We start from the raw sequence: 21676 nt of genomic DNA, 5'->3' as shown, positions 1-21676 counted from the left end.
GGTACTCTTCTGTGCACAGCCTGCTTACTAGAAAGAAAGTAAGCGTCCTGAAGGAGCCACTGTGTCATTTCTGTCCCAGTACCTGGCTCAAAGGAGGTCAAGTCACTAAGCATTTATAAAGTGCCTACAACATGCCAGGCTCTGTACTAAGTGCCCCGGGATACAAGTACAAAGAGCAGACAGTTCCTGCCCTCAAAGAGAGTACGGTTTGATGAGGCACAGTCTAATGAAGTCCAAGGCGAGCTGCGTGGACCCGGGGCGAGGGGTGAAGTCTGAGCAGTCCCCAGGAATGCAGCGGGGGGGCTACGAGGACAGGCGGTCCTGAAACTCCCATCCGAAGGGAAGAGGTCAGGTGCTTAATACGTGCTTATGGACCGCAGTCTACTTCCACCCCGGGCTTCCGGATACAGAATCACTGGGTTCGCTCCCTCCAGCTTGGGAGCTCGGTTTGGTTCTAAATGTCCTGCCCGGAGACTCCTCCAGCAACGAAGCCTGATACCAAGGGCCTTGGGGCCCGTGCGCAGCTTTCGCCCCGGCCTCTCACGGATGGGGTGCCCAGCTGTATAGAGAAGTCTTCTCTGGCCCCTCGTTACATCAGTGAGGGATGAAGAGGGGAAAGGAGAAAAAGGTAGGCGCCGGAACCGAGACCCTTAGTTTACATCCTGGCCGAGGGCTGACCGGCTCGGGGAAGGGGCGTCATATCGCACTCTGATTGGCAAATTTCCCCAACTGGGGCGGATCGACCCGCCCCCTTACCCACCCCTGTGGAGGTAAACAATACCGGGACAAACAAAAGGGCGTGGTTAGGAAGCCTAAGAGCCAATCACAGAGGGGTCTTCGAAAGGCGCCCCGCGGATTGGCTCCTCAGGGAGGACTGGCGGAAGATCTGAACTTGGTGCTTTTCGGCAACCTGAATGGGGCCGCCATATTTGTTTTGGGAACATAGACACGTACTGCAGACTTGATTTGAGTGGTCCCGGGAGTCCCACATGAGCTAGAAGGAGTGGGGGGGCAAACGCTCCGATGCTCTCAGAGCCCCATGTTCTCAGTAAGCAGGAGCACGGGGCATAAGACTAGCGAGTCTCTCTGGAACGCCATTGTATGGTGGGCGCGGCCCGCAGAGTGGTTGGGACCGCGCAGGCGCCTCGCGTCCCCTCTTCGGCCCAGGCTCCTCCCAAACTCTCTCGTAGGCGTGTCTTGAGCGGAGGCCTGAGGCTGCACAAGCGCAGTGAGACCCGTTTTATGCCCAGGCCCCGCCTCTCCTTTCCGGGAGGGCGGGGCTCGGGCAGGGGGGCTGGGCCCGGCCGGTGGCTAGTCCAGCGGCTTCGGGCCAGCCGGGGCTTCAGGAACTTCCTCTTTAGGAGGCACCTCGGACCACGCAGGCGGTCAGGCAGGCCGGCGGGCACTCTCTCCGTTCTTCGGTGCGTTTGTCCGTCCAGCCCCCAACATGCCTCAGGCCGACAGCTTGTCCTCTCCTGGAGCCATCCCCGACGATGTGCGGAGTCTGTTGGCAGGTGAGGCCCCGGGAGTGGGGGAGGACGGCGAGCCGCGGGGGAAACGCGCCCTCAGGTGTGGGGAACGGTGCGCCGGGCGTCGGGCTGGTGCCGGGACACGGTGTGGCGGTGGAACCCGCCTCTGGAGGAGGGGAGCGGGGCGGGAAACTCACCTGTCACAGCCCCTGGGGAGAGGGAGCAATCAGGGACCTCCCCTGTCAGACCCGGAGGAGGGGCCGCCGCGACCCTTGGCTTCCACATCAGGTTCTTCAATAAAGTCTGGCTGGTCCTTCTCCCTGGATCGCCAGGGCCAGCCAGCCCCAACCCTGCTTGTTTCCCGGGGCAGGGGAAACTGAGGCCAGGGCTGGCTGGAAGGGGGTTGTGCTTAGTAAGTCCTCGCCCCGACGTGAGGAGGGAGGGGAAACCTCTGGAAAGGCTCAGGGGCTGATACCAGCCCACCCTCTCCCTCAACAAAGGGGGCCCCTGAGGCCAAGGGTGGTCTGGAAGGGCAGCCCTCACCCCTGGGAGTGTAATAAGGAGAAACTCAACTGGGGAGATCCAAGAGCTGGGGCTGGAAGGGATGTTGGAGGCCACTCGACAGAGGGGGAAACTGAGGCTGGGGAGATGTCAGAGCATCTTAGAGGAAGGGCTGGGGGGAAGACCCCAGATCCTAGGCCGGAAGAGAGCTCAGGAATTGTCTCTGTTCCTTTTCAGAGGGGTAAACTGAGTCCCTGGACAGGAAGCACCTTCACCCTAGGGGCTTGGATGGAGGGCTGAGAGGGAGCTCAGAGGAGGACACAGAGGCCAAAGAGGAAGCCACTTCCCCCTCACCTCTGAGACCTGGGCCTGGAAGGGGCCTCCTGGCCAAGCCTCTCCTTCACGAAGGGAAACGCAGGCTTGGGAGATGAGGGGGCTCCTTCCCAGCTGAAGTTGGGGGGTCCTGAGGAGGAGGGCACCCCTGATGCTCCCTGTACTGACTGTCCAGCTGCTCACTTTTCGGTAGGTTTTCCCTCCTGGCCCCAGCTTCACTCAGTGGGCTGTGTGCCACAGGGGCTAATGGTAGTTCAGCTGTATCTCTGATGCACCTGGCAATTGTTATCTAATGAGTGGATGGAAGGGGGGAGGGAAAGAAGGAAGGAAGGATAAAGGGAAGAAGGAAGTTTAAGATGGGGAGGGGGGAGGATTCCTCCTATGCCCCGCCCTTTAAAAAAAACAAACCTTTCCTTTGACTTAAAATCAATAATAAGGGTTCATTCCCAGGCAGAAGAATGTCAAGGGCTAAGCACTTGCCCAGGGTCATCCAGCTAGGACATGTCTGTGGCTAGATTTGAACTCTATCTACTGTGCTATCTAGCTGCCCTTTAAAAAAAATCCAATTTAAAATTTCCTCGTTAAATAGTGAGAATGGAGCTACGTTAAGGGAACTCCACAGTGTCTTTCATTGACTTTATTCTTGGCAGAAGAAGGCCCCCCCAGAAAACGAGAGGCGTGCTGTGGGCCCAGCCTTGGCCAGGCCTGGCATGTTCCTCCAGGAAGGGCCCCCTGGAGGGGCTCTGCTGGTGTTGGAGGGGCCGAGTCTTCTCTTGACTCCATGGAGTCAGGGGTGGCATATTGCTCACGTATTGATTTGTGGTCCATTATTTCAGCTTTTCCCAAACCAGACCTTGACCTCTTTTCTTGGAGTTCTGAGACGGCCTGGAAGATTTCCATTTCGAACTTCCTGGGTTCTTGGGGGCTGATAGTAGTAGCCCGAGAAGGGCCCACTGTGTGCCCGGACCATGGTGCCAAGGCTCATGGGGGTTGGCTTGTCCTGCGGGCCTCCCTCTTGGGAAATGGCCAAGAAAGCTCAGGAGGGCCTCCCCCTTGACCTAGACTTGAGCACTGACTCTGCCCTCTGCCCAGCGAGCCCCTGAGGCAGCCTCTTGGCTGGGATCCTTGGGACAGTCTCCTGGGTCCAGTGTCTGGTAGCGAGGGTGGCGTGGCCATCGGGGCTTGGTGGGAAGGACGCTGCCTCCTGCCAGCACAGACCAGCCGCTGGGGCAGACGTAGTGGTGCCTCTCTAGAGCGGGGCATCTGACAGGTGGCAGGGATGCTCCAGGGTGGGTGAAGGTGAGAAGGATTCCCATTTTTCCCTGGTAAATGAGATCCTACTTGGGAAGCACTCAGCACAGCGCCTGGCACCTAGTGGGTGCTTTAAAAGGCCTGCCCCTTCCTTCTCCCCCTCGTGGGTTTGTATAAAAGGAACCTGAAGGCCTGTTGGATGTCCTGAGGGTGGTAGGAGCCTCCGTAGTCATGGCCATGTTCCCCACAAGGTGTCCAGAGCCCCAGAAAGAGTCTTAAATCGACCTTGTCCTAAGATGAACCGGCTGGACAAGGTTTGAAATGTGTGTTTGTTTTAGTTGGATTTAATTCATTGTTTTGAATCAGACACTAGATTTGTCAGTGCAAAACAATGAGAAGTTTTTTAAAAATCTAGTCAAGTGTTGGGATTAATTTAAGAGATGATGAAGCACTTTTTACACTTTGGGAAAATTTACCTGAAAGAATCCCAATTTGGGGAGTACATACCTATTTTTTTTTAAACCCTTACATTTTGGCCTAGAACTGATCAATACTAAGTATGGTTTCCCAGGCAGAAGAGTGGTAAGGTCTAGGCAATGGGGGTGAAGTGACTTGCCCAGGGTCACACAGCTAGGAAGTATCTGAGGCTAGACTGGAACCCAGGCTATGTCCCCTCTCCTTAGCCTTATGTTTTCAATAATAAATGGAGAGCCAGGATAATGAAAATTCATGGATCCTCCCCAATCCCCCTTTAGATCAGCCTTCTCCCATTCTCTGGAAGGCCCGGGGGGCAGCCCTACCTGCGGCCCAGTTACTGCTCCGATGGATCCAGCAGAGAGCCAAAGACCCAGAGACCCAATCCTCGGGGCAGCCACTTAAGCCCATTCCAGGAACTTCTCTACAGGGTGGCTCCAAAAATGAAGAGAAAGTAGTTGCTTTGGGCTCCTGTTTTCAATGGAGACCCAAAGCGGAGTGTAAAAATGATGGCAGAGAAGGCCAGGCAGCCCAGGGGCCGCCAACCACTAGCTCTCGGGCTGGGCGCCACCGTCTGTGCAGCGGTCAGTTCTCCCAGGCCGACAGGGCCAACAGGGCCAAGCCAGAGCAGTCCATCGATGGATTTCCCCTCCGAGAGGCTCTCTGGGAGGGCCTGGGGTCAAGCCGAGGGGCCTTGCCCACGTTCCTCAGGATCTCGTGGCTGGCACGTTGGGCTTGTTTTTCCTCTGCCCTCCTCTCAGCCTTCTTTTAGTGCGCCATGACGCCGTGGTGGGGCACCATGTGAGTCTGTAAAGGGAAGAGTGCCACCTACTGAGGCACCAGGAGCCGCCTCCGGGAGCACCTGGACTTTCCTTCCCCAGGATGGCCGGGCGGGCCCACGTGGGCATCTGTTTGGTGGCCGGAGGGGAAAAGCTGCCCTGGAAGCCCGTCTGCAGCCCTCCTGGGCACGAGGGCTTTGGGGAGCCAAGGGAGGGGAGGGGAGGCCCCCAGTGCAGACCGGTCCGAGGCCTGTCGTCATGGCTCGGCCTGCCTTTGGGTCGCTGTCATTGTCCTGCTCTGCACTGACTTTTTTTTAACCCTCGTCCCCAGAGGACGTACCCGCTGGCCATTTATTCTTATGAAAAGGAAATCCAACTCTACTACACAATAAGCAGCGTCTGAAAGTTTCTCGGAGTCTCCACCGAGCCCAGGATTTACAGAAGAAACAGATATTCTTAAAAGAAAGGCCTCCAGTCCTGGTGTCCCATAAATCTGAGATTAAGTGTCATGGATGGGCGATAAAAACGGCCCAGGCTGGGCTTTATACACTCATCATTCACTTAGTTTGTCTTTTTCAATTAAAGCCGAGTCCATCTTGCTCGTCGCAGCGAGTTTCCATTTCTTTTTCAGCGCTGCAGCCACGCGGGACGGCACACACTCTAGAAGCCCTGAGTGGGCCCCTTTGGGGCAGGGACCCCACGTTTTCCTGCGTGGCTTTGGGGGCTCCCGCCTGGGATTCTGGCCCAAGAGCAGGGCATAGTGTTTGTGGAGCTGCGTTTTCTGAAAAAACAGATGCTCGTGGAGCCTCCGAGGCCTGCTGAGAGGAGGTTTCTGGCTCGGGCCTCAGAGACCCAGCCTGGCTCCCCCAAAGGGAAGCCTCGGCCACATTGCAAGATGGAGAAGTCCTTGATGACCAGGGCAAAGGCTTGAGCACTGATTAGTTCAATCAATCATTGTTTTCAGTTAGCTGCTTCCCAGCTTGGGATATTTGTCCATTGATCTCCCTGGGCCCCCTCCACCCCTGAGTCTGCTCTCCTGGGTGGGTTCTCATGGGCAAGCTTGTCCCCCTTCGGAGCCTTGTTGTGGAGGGGTGAGGCCAGGATCCCTTCCCAGATGCTTCCCCAGAATGCCAACGGGAAATCTGCCCCCCCCTTCCCAAAGGGAGAGAGATGTGGAGTTCAGTGGTCAGGGCACACAGGGCAGCCCTCTCGCTCACCCCATTATCCTGCCTGACTCCCTGGACGGGCCGGGCTCCAAGGGGTCTCATCCCCAGCCTTTCAGGGCCTTTCTCCAAGACTTTGGGGGGTGGAGTGGGGAGGAAGGCCAGACGCTGGAGGTGTTTGTCACACACTCAGCACCTATGATTTAGGGGGAACATTTTTCCACCATGAAACCTCTGCTATGCTCTGCACTCACCCTGGACCCTCACAGGGAAGCTGGTTGCTATGTCTTGGCCAGCCCTCCTTTGGTGAGTGATCTTGGCCATCCCTCTGCTTGGTCCCCCTCTAGAGGCCCGTAGGGGAGAGAGCACCTTCCTGGGGGGCTCAGGGAGGCAGCTCCCCCTGCCCCGACCCCCCCCCTCCAGGCTTCTGCCTTTTCTTTGGCCCTGGGCAGCAAGGGATGAGACAGTCCTTCTTGGTGGCTGCTTGGTGGGTAGCCTCTGGCCTTCCGGTCCCAGGCCCTAGCATGGACGCGGGGAGGGAGCTGGGGGAGCGCTGTGGGTGCCTGGGCCAGGCTTCTGGCCCTTCCTTTCACCGTGGGAGCTTCCTTTCAGAGTGTGTCTGGAGCTCCAGCTGCTGTCAGGGTGATGGATTTTTAACATTTTGCAAACCCCCTTCTTGTGGGTAGCATGAGAGTAGCACCCGCATTGGAGCTCTGGCTTCCCTCCCTCCTTGCTTACTGTGGCTCCTGGTGCCTTATTTTTCCTAGCTGTGAGCTGTGGCAGGAGGCTGGCTGCAGTGGGGGAGGGAGACACCCCTCCTCCCCCCCAAAGAGGAACCCAATAGCCCGGAAACCATGTTAGTGGTGCTAAATTCTGGCCAGTTGGAGCTGCGTGGGTGTTAGCCCCTAGCACTCCCTTCTGCAGCCGAAAGCCAGGCGCCCCAAGCCGCCCTGCCCTATAATGGGCCCCGTTGGGAGCCAGGACCTTTGCTGAAGGGCAGCACCCGCAGGCCCCGCCCCTCTCATTGCTGGGTGTCTCTAGGGAGGGAGGAGGACCAGCGGCCCCTGGGCAGCCCGAAGCCTGGCCCTGGGCTGGGGGGCAGCTCGCTTTGGCTTTGAAAGGACCGCGAAGGCGGTTTGGGGACAGGCCGGGGCGGACCGGGGCAGGTTTTGGCTCTTCCAGCTCCGTTTCAGGCTGCCCCTTCCCTTCAAGTGGGTGCGTGCCCGGCGTGCCCAGGGGTGTCCGCTGGGCCCCCAGCGTTTGGGAGGGCTGAGTTGGGTGACCGACCCTCGAAGCCCGCTTGCTTTATTAGAGGCTAAAATGGTTTTTTGGAGAAAAAACTTCGGGTCCTGCTCGGTGCAGCTATTGCTCCGCTTGGGCTGAGTAATGAACAGTAAAACAGGCAATTAACTACTGGGGGGGAGGGGAGGGATGGGGGGCTGAAACCGAAGCCCCACCGCGGGGCAAAGCGCAGGAAGTGGCGGTGATCCGCGAAGGGGAGGACAGAAAAGGAACCCCGATGCCGGCGCAGTTATGGGGTCTGGGGTGGGGGAGGGGGCGGTGCAAAAAGGGACCTTCTCCGGGGAGTGCTTAGGAGGCGCGTTGACATGAGCGCCCTAAAGTTAGACAGCTCGGTGCCGAGGGGAGGAAGCTTGGGGGTGGGTTGGCCCCGGAAACCCGGCTCTCCCAGGGCTTTCCTAGGGAGATAAAGGTGGCGCAGCCTCCAGGAACAAAGCCTTCGGGCTCTGGGGAGTTTTGCGTCCTTAGCGGGGTCTCTGCGAAGGGAAGCCCTTTGGGGGATCCCTTTCTGGCCTCTTGGTTGCCCCGGTCTAGCAGGCTCCATCTCCCTCGCCGCATCTCTCACGGGCTCTGCCCAAAGATCTTTCCTGGCTGGCAGAGTGGATTGAAATCAGGAAGCGATTTCCGTGAGATAACGTGATCCGGAGGCAGAAGGTAGCCTGTCCGAGAAGCCTCTCCCGGCTTAGTACCGGAGTCAGGAAATGAAAGGGATGATTCGCCCCGGCAGCCACCCGGCCCAACTTGCCCCGCCGGTCAGGCTCCCTCCCGCCCGGCCCCGGGAGCCCAGCATGGGGAGGCAAGTGGTCCGGGGAAAGCTCTGGGGCTGCCTTGGCAAAGGGCAGGGCTCTGAGGATGGCCCGACACCTGCTCCTCGCTGGTTCTGCCGCCTGGTTTGGTGGCTGACCCAGCGGCCCGGCAGCGGGTCTGGGCGCTCCCGTTGGGGGCCTTCTAGAGGACCAGGAGCCCCAGGGCTGCCGGCCAGGTTTTATTCTTTTTATTTGTAAAGAGGAGGAGGCCGTGCGGGGAGGCAGAGGAAGTGGCCAGGCTCGGCCTTCTCCTTCACTCTCTCCAGGAAGCTCCTCCTTTTAAGTAAGGTCCGAAGGGACTGCTGACCCGGAGGGAGAGGGGGGAGCATTCCCTGGAAGTTTCAGCAGCAGCCACAGGGACGAGGGGAGTTTCCTAGCTTTAAAAGCCCCCCAAACCCATGAAGGCCCCTCAAACTGGCCTCGGCTGGGGAGCCGCTGTCTGATCTCAGGACGGCCCTTTCTGTAGTGTGAGGAAAGCCTCTGCACACCGGAAAGGAGACAATTCCTGAAACAGGCCCCAAAGCACTTTGCTGCATTTCCTATGGAGGTCCCAAACGAGAGCATCCATTTTCTGGAGTATCTCACTTATTAAAACTTGTGTTTCTTCCCCAGCATCAAAACCGGCTTTGCTGTCCTAAGCATAAGCAGGGCAGACAGATTGTGGTGGCGAAGCGGGAAGCCCATTTGTCCAATTTAGTTCTCGAAACATATTTCAGCCGTTAGGCTTGCAATTGAAAAATAACATTAACAAACGGGCGAGATGAACACTCCCAGGTAGGACCAGGCCTTGTCCTGGTCTCAGAAAGTGATTTGTTCTTATCATTTGTGTCCTTTTCCTTATGTTGTCTGGTCTAGATCTGGAAGCCTTCGTGGTAGACACGCTGAAGGGGGAAAATTTATCCAAGAAAGCAAAGGAAAAGCGCGAATCCCTTATTAAGAAGATAAAAGACGTAAAGTCGGCGTAAGTCCCCTGGCTTTTATGAGTAATTTCTCCCTTATAAACAACTTTGTAGTGATCAGTTCAATAGGAAATTTGATTACTGGGTATTAAAATGATGCTCTCCCTTAATCGGGATGAAGTATTTAGGAGGGGAAAAAAAGCAGCAGAAATAATACCTGAAGTGGAAATCAAGAGCTTTGTTTACGCCTGTCAAGGAACAGCCTGTGAGACAGCCTTCTTGATTGTTTATCACTGAAATAAGGTGCTGTTAGCAAAATGTGGATATTGCTGTTGAAGCACGGTTACGGCCTGATGACGGCCGGTGCCTGGGCAGCCAGTGGAGGCTTCTCCATGCCGAATGCCATTCTCTGGAGCCTGGGAGAAGGCCTTCCATTTGGAAGACTCTGTGTAGCCCCAAGTGAAAGGGCGTTAAAGGATTTTTTTTTAAGTTCTTAAAGAGAAAACAATGCAATTTTGTTTAATTTTGTGGACGAATTGACCTAATGTATAACTTTACAAATATGGTGTGAATTTAGTCACTCCAGATGAGAACATTAAGGAAATAAAAAAGTGTGAATTTGTAAAAGCATTAAAAAAATGCCAACAGAACCCAGATGAGTTATTTTAAGCCCTCTTTTGATCAGTCTTGGTTTTTCAAATGTAATGGGTTGTTTTTCTGTTTGCTTTTGTTTTGCAGCTATCCTCAAGAATTCCAAGACAAAGGTACATTTTAAAGGGTTTATTGGTTTGCGGAAAGTTTTAAATCATGTTCCTCTGTTGTCTTTTTCTCTTTGATCAAGTTAAATGTCGGAAGTTTAATAGTTTGAGGCAGAATTTGAATTTTCATTTTGTGCATCAACAGACTTTCCAGGACGAGGGTGTTAGCTCCCCCTGCTGAGAAAAAAAATTAAAAACCTCGTCTCCAGGATTTACTCCGGGCACAGCTGTTCTTGTATGGAGACGCAAGCGATTTAATAACATTTTTAGGGCTTATGTTACTCAAAGTGTATTACAGGAAAAATGTGGTAGGAAAGGTAATGGAGCTGATGTTACCCATTGACTATAAAATAGAAGCAAAAACGAGGCCGATGCTCCTTAAAAGTCGATGGACAATTTGAGAGAGAGGCGACGAGTTTGTTCAGGCAGATGCCTAAAGGAATTTTTATATTCTGGTCATTGCAGTTTGATATTTTAAAATCATTTTTGATTAAGAAATTATTTTGAACGGTTGCTTTCAAAAGAATCATTTCAAAGCTGCAAAAATTTGGATTAAAAAAAAAAAGTGCCAAAGCGAGCCTTCCGGCATTTTCAGATCTCAGAAAGAGACTTGAAGCCCTGCGTGAGTTTCATGGGGCTCGAAATAAAATCTGGATTCTGGGGCATGTCAGGTTTTCTGATAGAAGCGAGCAGAAATCAGATTAGAGAAGCCAGAGCCCTCCCCAGCGCTCCCTCCAGGCTCCAGATCTGAAACCCAACCTGCAGTGGCCCTCATTTCCATGATGCAAATTCATGAGGTCGTGACCCGGAGCCTGTGGATGCTGGTATGAGGGTCACAGTGTGAGGTCAGCAAAGCCCATGCGAAGCCAGATTCTGGATGGGGGGGGGGGGGGGATCGCGTGGCACCTTTTAACCGGGGACAGCAGATGCCACAGCATAATTCGTGTCTGTGCCATCTGAGAGGGAGCCGGCACTGACAGCTTTAACAAACTGAGCGCTTCTCTCTACAAACCTGAAGTCATTTTAGAAAACCCTTTAAAAGTAGCCCGAGAAGTATGGATGGCATCCCAGCAGTCCAGGGCCCCCCACCCCCCCAGAAACATTTTTTTCTTTTAAAACAATTGAGGTATTCTCGCTTAAATAAACACCCTCCCCCCATCTCTGCCTTCACTCTGCAGTGAGTTCCAGTCATTTTCTCTTCAAGTAAAATGTATTCATGCTACAATTTGATTAGTTAAATATTAAGCGACCTCATGCATTTGAACAGCCGAGCCTTTTAAAACCTTCTTTTGAATTTAGCAGTAGCCTTAGGTTAGTATAATGTCATGTAGAGGCTGCATTTCCCCCTTTTAAAGAGAGGAAGAGAAACACACGCGTGACTTTTGGTCTAGAAATAGTTCCAGTTTAGTCCACAACTGTACCGAGGCCTTCATTGTAGCCTAATTGCAGGCATATCCGAGAAGTGCAGAACTGGAAGTTAAGCAGGCACGAGAAGACAAAACCCCACTGGGAGCTGCAGAGGGTTTAATAGCGATGATTTGGGACGCTCCCTTTTGGGATTCTCCTTTGGGACCCTCTCAGGTACGCCTTATTGAGGAGAAGAGAAAGTCACTTGTTAGAAATCGAGAGGCGAGCCCCGGCTCCTAAGAGATCAAGCAATCTGTACACGGTCCGGGACTGTGTGGTTCTCTTGGACCGGCTCATCCCCGGCAGGCCCTGCTGGAAAGCAAGATGAGACAGCGTGAGGTGGCCCCCATGGAGACCTAGCAAGAGCCCGAGGAAGAGGGAGCCGTGGGGCTCCCACTGCCCCGCTAGAAGCTCTTCTAAAAGCAAGTTTGTTAAACTGAATGAAAAAACAAAACAAAACAAAAAACCAAGTTTGTTAAATCATGAATGTGTTCACATTTGGGTGCAAACCCAAGAATTGGTCAGCATAGACGACATAATTCTGACTCTGTGTGTGTGTGGGGGGGGGGGGGTAAGGGGAATGGGAAGAGGAGAGACAGACAGACACACACACACAGAGGGAGAGAAGCTGGAGGGTTAGAAAGGACCTTCTCAGCATCTCCCACTGAAGTTTTCAGCTGTTAGCCCAAAGTTCTACTCTTCTTTTTGGCCGTGGCCCGTACCTCCCGTGGGTTCCTGTGGGTCATCTTTAAGTGACCCGAGGCAGCCTCCCTCCAACATTTTCAAGTTGCCCAAAAGCAATCTTTAGAGTCCTCTGTGTTTTTTCTTCTTTCAACAGCAGTCAAATACAAGACATGACTGTAATCAACAATCCATCATGGAGAATTGATGAAGGGCCTGTGCTGGGAGCGCTTAGTCCAATCCTAGCTAGTCTTTATTGAAAAAACAACTACTACCAAACACCCAGGTGGATATTACTCAAAAAAGCGTAATTTCCAAGTATATTAATTTCTAATGTAACTATTTCTTTAGTTATTAGTGTTTTTAAAGCAAACAGAGCTCCCCCTCCCTTACATGAAGGCCTACATATACACACCCTTGAAAGGACAAAGTTTGCCTTTTCTGGAGGTCTGACAATTCCTGAAATGAATAAAACAATGTAATAGTCAGAGCATTAAGTTGGAGGGGTTTTTTTCTTTCTATTTCGGGGTAAGATTACCTTGTGCGTGTTGATGGGGAGACTCTTCCAGAACCCCTGGGGCCCCGAGCGCTGGAGCCTGACTGTTAACTTTTCATCTACAAAATGGGGATAATAATCACCCCTCCCTCCTTCCCAGGGTCATTGTGAGGATCAAATGAGATCATATTTATAAAGTGATTTGCCAACTTTAAAGCTTTATCTCGATGGTAGCTCTGATTATTATCTGCTCCCCAAGTGCATTTGTCTCCCCAGAAGAGGCACCAAAATAGCTTCGTGGAAGCTAATGCTAATTTTTAGAGTCCTCCGAGGAGCTGAAAGAAGTCATCAGAATGGGACAACTGTTTTGAAATTCTCCTTAAGTGTGTTGAAAACCTGCCTTGTACCTCTACAGACCTTTTAGCTGAGAAGCCTCATCCATGAGGTAGTACTGAGTTTTTGGGGTAAAAATAGCAAGTTGTTCCTCACATTGTTTTCTCTTACGTGATTTTAATCTAGACCTTGAGAACTCCTTCCTAGTTCACCTTGTTCTTGTCAAACAGTTTGGAGTTTTTCTTTTTTCTTTTTCCCCTCCCTTTAGCCTGGGTAATTTTTTATTTTAGATTTTAGACCGAGCCCTTCTTTCTTAAAACACTCTGACCTCCGGAGCATTTTATTGAGTAGGGGCGGGGCTTGTCAGATAAGAGAGTAAATGGCTTAAACGCATGGAACTTTGGGAAACATTTTATTTGTATTAGTGAAATTTAACCAGAAATCTTGCTTATGGTTCACAACGCATAGGAATCTGGTTTTACAGAAAAGGTAACTGGAGCTGAAAGACTTCAGCCGACCCTCTGCTGAACGGGTGAGCTTTCCAAGTGGTTTAACAGAGTAAAACAGTGTTGATCTTTGAATCCTGAGGCCTTGATTCTGGCCAGGCCCCATTACTTAAGCTGTGACCTTGGGCCAGTCATATTCTCTAGGCCCTGTCCTAGTTCTCTGTGAGAATGGAGGCCCACAGGATGCTGCTTAAGAATTCTGATTTCTAAATAGGAGTTAATTTAGAAAAGTTAATTTTACACATGTGAGGAACCTACCCACTGCCTAACGAGAGCCATACCTGCCTTAAAAGAAGTGACAGGAGCTCAGAGGATTGTTCTTACATAGTTTCTTAAACCTAAATTTCAGAGAATTCATACATACAATTTTCTGAGTGTGGGTGAATAAGAAGTTGGTTTTGATGGCTGTTAGAAGCTGATTAAAAATGGATGGAACATCCACCCTTCTAAACGAGCTGTTTCTGTTCCCTCAGATAATAGGATATGCCACGGCCCATAAGACAACAGCATTATTATATGGCGAATAGTGAATAAATGCATATATGTTTAGTTAGAGGACAGTTTTCCCATATCATCCTCTTTAAGATGGGCCCACGTGCCCATACTCGTGCATGTTCTGTCACACGCCAGGTATCATCTCTGAAGTTTATTAGTGGCCAGAACAAATGGTTTTTATGGTGAGTATGACGGACCCTCTTTTTATTTGGCCTGCAGCGGGCTGCGGCCTCGACACCAGGGAAGGAGCTCCTGGAATTTAGGGAAGGCCTCTTAGTCCCTTCGCGTTGCTCCTCCCCACACAACATACTTTAGCTTGAAAGTTGGCTCCAGGACGAAATTTGAGCAACTGCCTCGCTGGTATTGTTCCCCTCTCGTCCATGTACAAATGCCATAAGCGTGTCTGAGGTTCTGGGGCCCCTCGGCAGTAGGTGGGAATCTATTTCAAAGGTAATGCTTGAGACACTGTATTCTGATTTTTCAGCCTTTTTTTCACTTTGGTGGAAGTAGCTGCCTTTTGATGTTCAAATTTATTGCAATAAATAAGCCATCATATCATAAAAGTGACCGAGAGCAAGGGCCTACTGGTGCTGGCCAGAGCCCTGCAAAGTTTTATGACAGAGCAGTTTCCTGTCTCAAATGTCAGGTTACAGACCCTAATCCATTTTGTTCAGTTGTGTTTTAGTGTTTGGAGATACAGCTTAGTAAACCAAACACAAAGAATGAGGATTAACATTTCTAGATTCTAATTTAGGACTCATACAAGTCATTTTACCTCAAGTCACTTTTTAAAAAAATAAACCATAAAATGGGCTGAATGAGTATTTATTATTTCGTAATTGATATTACATTTTTTGGGGGAAAAGCTAGGATTGCGCTTTTTAAAAAAGGATAAATTGTTATTTTTTTCTCATCTGTTTTAGGCAGTGGTAGAAAACATATCTGTTTAATTGTGCAATTGGCTTAGAAATCGGCCAGCCTATCTGGGCCCTTATCGGATGCTATTTGAGCATACAAAAATCAAGCAAAATGGATGATGAGGATTTGATTCCAAATAGTTTACCTTTAAACATCGTTTTCCCAAGAAGGAAACTTCTGGGAGTTAATACCATACACCATATTCTTCTGCCAGACGTCAGTCGCTCCTGAAATGAAAGAAAGCCGAGAATGGAATCAGTGCCTTTTAGACAGTTAACTTTGTATCGTTAATTAAACTTCTGAAAGTTGTAGGATAAATCAAATGCTTTTCTAGGGAAATAAGAAACAGTATTAATGAGCAACAACCCCGTAATTATCCTTGTGAGTACATAACAGGGACACATTCATGTCTTTTCTTTGTGCAATAACTTTTACAAAGAAGTATTTTTAAACTGATCATTAATTTTATGACCACAGAAATGAGATGCAAAATTTATGCTGTTGTCATTGGCCCAGGCTCAAGGCACTGCTGACATTATGTGTGATTGTAATAGAAGGGCTGCCAACTAATGATTCTGGAGACATTTCCTTTGAGCACGCTTTTCTTTTAGATGTCTGATTAGGCGGTAATGCTTTCAATTAGATCCGTAAATTGTATTGGCTGCGTTTACCTGCTGCCATTGTTGGTGGGGAGTTCGGCTTCCTATTACATAAATACAAGTTGAACATTTTCCTTTTAATTTATGTATGTCTTTACAGGTATATTTGCAAATACTGAGACTCCCTGGAGGGAAGCAAGGCTTTACGCTGCTCAACAGCGACCCCTCTGCTCGAGTTTCCACGTAGCACCGATGAACCTTAAAGGAAGCTCTCAGTGGCTTTTACTGTTTCTGGGCCAGTAGAATAGAATAAACCCCCTAAAGGTGTGAAGGAGGGAGAAAGAGAGCTCGTTGGGCTGCCCTGGAAGGACCCAGGGGGGCTATACTGTAAACACATGCTCGCCCTCTCCTTTGGGGGGGGGGGGGAGAGGGAGGGCGACGTGATTCTCTTGTGACAGTGACCTCTGAGTTAATCTCAGCTAAACTAAAAAAAATGAAGGCATAAATCTGAGCCGATGTCCTGAAGTTACTCTATTCTCAGTATAAATCTCTCCAGAAACTGCCGATGGTTTAAAAAAAAAAAACTATTTCAATGAGCTTCATGATTTCAGAATGGGTGAATTGCAGACAGTTTCTTTCAGCCTTAAATAAAAACTGCAAAGCTTAAAACATACCGATCAACATGTCAGATCACTGATGAATAATTGTCATTCCTATTATAAAACAGAGTCACTTGGGATTCCTCACCTTGTTTAGCAGAGGCCTCTTAGAGAAGGAGGATAAAATGAGGCAGCATATAGAAAAGTGCTTTGTAAACCCCAGAGTGCTCCATAAACTCAGGCTATTTGAAAACTTTCACTTTAAAAGATGCCCTTCAGATTTGCCAGAAATATTTGTTGGTTTGTTTGTTTTTTTACTGTTCACCCTCAATGTTATACTCAGTCTTGTTGACTGTAGCAGGAATATGTCATTTTAAAAAAATCACCTGTCCTACATCTCCGTGTTCACTGTAAGATGTGCCCTCATCTGCGTAGAATAGGAATAATCCTTGACAGCGTGGTTTGGGTGGTCTTCAGACCCCCGAGATGGACCGGAATGGGCAGATGTCAGCCCTTCCCAGAAGGACCTTCAGTTCTGTCAGCAGACATATACATATCCTTATCGTTTTGTAAAGCACCAGGCAATTTTTTATTATGCCCAACCCAAACGAATTGTCTTTGGAAATTTCTTTTGGATAATCTTTCAAAGTGGTGTTAAGTAGTTATTGTCTTTGTCCGAGAAGGTCATGGTAACGTGGCCAAAATAGGTCTGTATCTGTTATTGGACTCGGCTTTTTATCCATCCACCTCTGGATGGATTCCAGGAATCTTAAGAGTATTTGCCAGATAAAGACTAGAACAGCTTTTGTCGAAGTAATTCCCTGGAAAGCAGCAGTGATCTGGAGGGAGAGCCTGCGAAGTGTGGAGCAAGAGAATTCTGACCTGAGTGAGGAGGCCTTCTTAGAGAATTCAAGGGCTCTGCTCCCACGTCCTGGAACCCGAGTCCAAAGACTTGGGATCCCACCAGAGAACATCTGCAGAGTCTTCTGCAGACCTTAAAGTTCTACATCAGTTATGCCTATTATTATTATTATTATTATTATTATTATTATTATTATTATCATCATCATCATCATCATCCAATGACTGGTCTGGGAAATGCGGTCCTGTGCCCAAAGCTGTAGCTTTGGCACTATCTTTACAGCTTTTTCCTTTTGTTAGCCTCTCTTTGAAATGAGCGTTAGCCTATTCTCATAATTATTTTCTAGAAGAATTGTAAACTGAGTGTTTATGAAGTGCTTTGAGTATCTGAAAAGAGAGACACTCAAAGAAAGATGGGAAGAGTTAGCCTTATTCCTTGAAATCCCACTTGAAAGTGGCAGCTATCGAGGCAGCCTCGTGCGTGCCGCGGTGCGTTTGGCAGTGGCCATAGCCTTGGCTAGAGTGTGGGGCACCCCGTGCCTGCTTAGGAAGGACCAGGATGACCAGCGCCTGGCAGATGGCCACGTCCAGGGAAATAAAGGCAGACGGGCACTCTTTGGTTACTTTGACCAGAACCTTGAAAGAGAGCCCTCCAAATAGTCATCCTATGGGGCAAGCGTGACAGGGCATGGAGAGCGTCGGGCATAGACCGCCCTCGTCGGCTGGCAAGGGCTGCGGGAGAGCCTGGCCCTTTGGCAGGTGCCAGAGTGGTGCTCCAGCTGCCCAGGAGAGTGAGACTCCTGCCATGCCTCTCCTTGGGTCTCACTGCAAGTCTAAATCTTCTCACGTGAGACTGCCAAAATGTTCGTAAAACATACTTTTTCAAAGCTTGTGGTAGACACCAAGAACAGAAAACCAAGGAGGAAAGTGGCCAGAATGCTTAAAAAATCATTGAAAAGAAAGCAAAGGCCAACAGGTAAACATGCTGCAAGCTGACTCGCATTTTTTAATAAGTTGTTAAAAAGCATTTTTCCCAAAAGTGGATGATCTCTGTAGTACAATTAGGGCCATTTCCTCATCTCACGTCCCTTTGTGCTCTTATAATAACTCGATGGCAAACAGCTTCAGATGGTCTATTCTCCCTGTTTTTTTGTTATTGTAGAACTTGAAAGTTTGGCTGGAATCCCTTTTCGGGGGATTTTTGAACACTTTTTTTTGGAGGCTTGTTTGCAGCAACAGATTTCCTAATTTGAGAGAGAATATCCTTTCAGAACACCTAAAACAGGTTATTTTTTTTTTTTTCTGGAAAGATCCAAGTGGAGCTGGATGTAAACCACAATAGGGTCGAGCCTTGGCTCATTTCGAAAGCACAGCTTGCTATATTTACTGACCTAATTTAAGATTCTTTTGTCAGAGAAGCCTTGTTTCAGATTCTCACGTTGTAAAAGGGTTTTCTTTAATTCTTTATAGTCGATATAGAAGATGGAGAAGAATATGATGATCCTTTTCCGGGGCCTCCAGATACGCTCTCCCAAACATCCGATCGCTATGAAAAAGACGACGAGGCGCCGTCTGACGGTATGTAGCCGTTTCCCGCACGTTACCTTTCTTGGTGCTCTGTATGAATGGTGGCCATGTCTGGCATGATGTCCTCGTTGGAAAGCAGATAAGGGAGGATGTGGGCCTCGGCAGCCAGCTGGGCGTTTGCTTACCTTTCCGAGAACCTTTAAGGAACTGAAGAGCTCTCTCTAGTGGTACCGGGAGCATACTGACCTTATCCCAAGAACCGAGGAGTTTAGCTCAAATACCCCTTTTCTCGGGAATCATTCTTTGAAGAATTTGAGGGAGCTCAGAACATTTTTGTGAATATCTTTAGCGGCCCATTGTTGGTTAATTTAATATTATCAGATTCTTGCTTAATTTTATTATGCTTCTTAATGGCTTGCTGTATTATTTATTTTATAAATAATGAAACAGTTTGCTTGATTGATATTTTTCCTGCAAACTTCATGCAAAATGGGCTCATAAAATATTAAATTAATTATTCCTACAGTGCCTCCTCACATTGAGATAGGCTTTCATTCAGTGCTTCTTCTGAATACATTTTTTTCCCCCTTCTGGATCTGTTCCTTAAAAAAAAAGACAAAAGTTGCTTTGAGATTTTATATTTAATCAGTGATAACGGTTAATTATTTGAATATTTTCATGCTAGCACAGACATTATCTAATATCAAAAATTATGAAACCTGTTTTTGTTGCAGTGTGTGCTTTTTTCTTTTGAGAACAGACACATTGGCTGTGTCTCCACCATACAGAACCTGATAAGGGTGATATATAGCTATAAATTAAGTATGTGTATCGATAAATTAGCCATGCATATTAATTTGTGGCACTGAAAGTTTCATATAGACATAGGCGTGATTTATGCCTTCTGCCATGATATGATGATCAAACTGTGCAGTTCCATCTCTAAATACAATTGCTGAATGAAAATATGCTTCCCGCAACAGAGCACTCCACATTTTATGTTATCCAGATTATTCCCTTTGGAAGCATAAATTGCTTTTATGAGGTATAAAATTATGTCTATTGCAGAGCAGGGATAAGTCAAGTACGTGCATAAGTGATAAACATTCTAACCACTGATTCAGAATAACACAATCTTTTTTTTATGCTCAGAACTTTGCACAATGTGTAGCAATAATAATCATATTCATTTGATGTTGAGTTCTACATTTGGGTAAACCTCGAGCTTCTCTTTTTAAGGAAAAAGACGTTGGTTTTTTGTTTTTGCTTTCATATTTTAAAAGATGCTGCTTTCTCTTCCGTCCTGGCTTTCTCATCCAAACAGAGCATTAACTTACGTAGTCCAGGGTTCAAAGGCATATTTTCTAATAGGGAATGTTTTGCTATTGATAAGACATTATTTTCAGATAAAAGCAGGAATTCTTTTTGTTTACCGAGTTGAGCTTTTTTGGCTTATAAAGTAAAATCTTTTTGCCTTCAAGTAAGCATAATTCTGTCAGAAAATATAAATATGAATTATTCATAGTCTATGGAAAAATAATTTGTATTTTTGTAAAGCAGAATTTAATGATAATTTTGAGACCTTCCTTAAAATCAAACCAAACCAAATCAAACCAAAAAAAAAAAAAAAAAAAGACCTCGGCAAGTGAAATATCCACATGACTGAGGAATCCTTCAGTGAATTTTGTTAGGAAGCCTGGATGGTTATTAAATTATCAAAACAAATTAATTACATGCTTCCTTTCTTATAAGTCATCAAGCTATGATTAGGATGCGTCCAGGGCTAGGTGTATAGGGGATCCATGCAGAGCCCCCAAAGAGCAGGCAAGGCATTAGAAGATGTCTGAGCCTACATGGTGACATGAAACCGTCGTTTATGCTAGCTTTTGAGAAATATCTGCCTCATTCTGATGAGTACTGGAATAAAACATTTCAACATTTAGACCCTGCAGATGTAAGTTTTAGCTTATTTGTCGCCCATGTAGTTTAACAACATTGTTTATAGGGTTAATTTTTTTCTTAGACTTTATTTTTATGAATTAAGCAAACAAACAAGCACCAGCCCCACTGCTCAGACTGCGCCCTGCCAGTCATAAAATATCATTTAGTTCCCTGCATCCCTTTTTCTGGGCCTTTCCTTTTTTATTGGCGTTGTATTCCTTGCTGAATCATTTTCTTTCGTCATGTGATCTCAGCCCTAATGATGTATTAATTACTAAAAAGATAATGCATTTAACAATCAGTATAACTAAATTAGCGCAGGTCACCCAAAGGCCTTTTGTCAAATCTGATTGTTGTTTTGTCCTTTTGACTTTTACCTTATGGTAGGCTCTAACCCAGTATCTAAACTTTGATGGATTATAAACTCTAAGCATGATATGTATTTTTCATAATGCTAATGTAATTTTCAAGGTACTGAAAAGGTCAAACCTGCACATCTCTGTGTGCATTCTAAGTCTGTCTTTCCCTTTAATATTTCTTTTTCTCTGTTCCTCTGGTTCAAAAGTTCACTCAGTTCCCAAATGGCCACCTAATTTTCCAGTTATTCCCTCAAGCCATATGTGTTTTGGTTTCTTTATGGTTTATTAGGTACTGTAGGAAAGTAGCATAAGTTATATCTTCTAATGAAATTCAAGCACACTTCAGTGATGTTTCGACTTGATTGCTAGTAGCAATTAAATCACAGCAAAGGAGAATAATGCATAATCTCGCAAAGTCCAGACACCCTACAGGAAGGGGAAGGGGCCGAAAACAACAACAAACCTTCCCAAGCCTGCCAGACAGGCCGTTTGCTGCCCGCTTTCTTTTATTGGCCGAGAGCCTGATGGATAGCAAAATCATAACTTGCTGCATGCTAACAGGCAGAGTTCACTTGTAGGTTATTGTGAGCTGATAAAGGGTTAGATGGAGTTTTGATTTTCGCATTGGACCTTGGAGCTCTGGATTAATGGAATTTCAATGAGAGGCTGGAGTAGCCACAGCTTTGTCAGAAAAACAGATGGAGATTCTATAGTCATGTCTGCTCATTAATACCAGTTGCTTGAAAGGTGTGCTACTTACTTCTCTATACAAAAGAGTTGAGATAATTGATTTCTGAGTGGTACGTTTAAAAAAGAAAAAAGAAAAAGAACCCGTACCTTATTGATGGCTCGGTTTGTTGTAACATCAGCGGTGACAAATTTGTGTATGCCTCAGAACATAAAATAGTGTAACACTTTTTTTTTCTATCTATATTTGGAAACATTTTTTTTTCTGGTGGGAAATAAATTATAAATTCAACAGTAAAAACAAATAAAATACTAAAATGCTTTGGAAGAAAAAGTCTTTTTATTTGTAAATGATTCTAAAAATAAAGCCAAATTTTCTTTTGGCAAAGGCGGTCGAAGGAAATAACGTATAAATCATTTGAAAGTTCATTTTTATTGTATGTTTTAATTTGAGAATTATTCAAGAAAAATAATCTAGCAAATTGGCTTCTTAAATTTTGATGCTATCGTGCTCCCAAGTATATTAGAGTACGGA

At 47.7% G+C, this 21676-nt stretch overlaps 1 protein-coding gene across 2 annotated transcripts in view; it reads left to right on the top strand.

Moving 5' to 3' along the window:
- The first annotated feature begins 1374 nt into the window (after positions 1-1374).
- The window catches only part of SKAP2 (src kinase associated phosphoprotein 2), a 147846-nt gene continuing 127544 nt past the window's right edge, over positions 1375-21676 (top strand). For both annotated transcript variants that reach the window (XM_044679838.1, XM_044679837.1), the window contains exons 1-4: positions 1375-1514; positions 8931-9036; positions 9713-9738; positions 18098-18205. In XM_044679838.1, the coding sequence (XP_044535773.1) occupies positions 1448-1514; positions 8931-9036; positions 9713-9738; positions 18098-18205 (307 nt within the window). In that variant the 5' untranslated portion in view covers positions 1375-1447. The remainder of the gene's footprint in view (positions 1515-8930; positions 9037-9712; positions 9739-18097; positions 18206-21676) is intronic.

Source organism: Gracilinanus agilis, chromosome 5, assembly GCF_016433145.1.
Source record: "Gracilinanus agilis isolate LMUSP501 chromosome 5, AgileGrace, whole genome shotgun sequence".
In the NCBI taxonomy this organism is placed as follows: Eukaryota; Metazoa; Chordata; class Mammalia; order Didelphimorphia; family Didelphidae; genus Gracilinanus; species Gracilinanus agilis.
The sequence above is the reverse complement of the archived record's forward strand: the minus strand, read 5'-3'. Positions and strand labels throughout refer to the sequence as shown.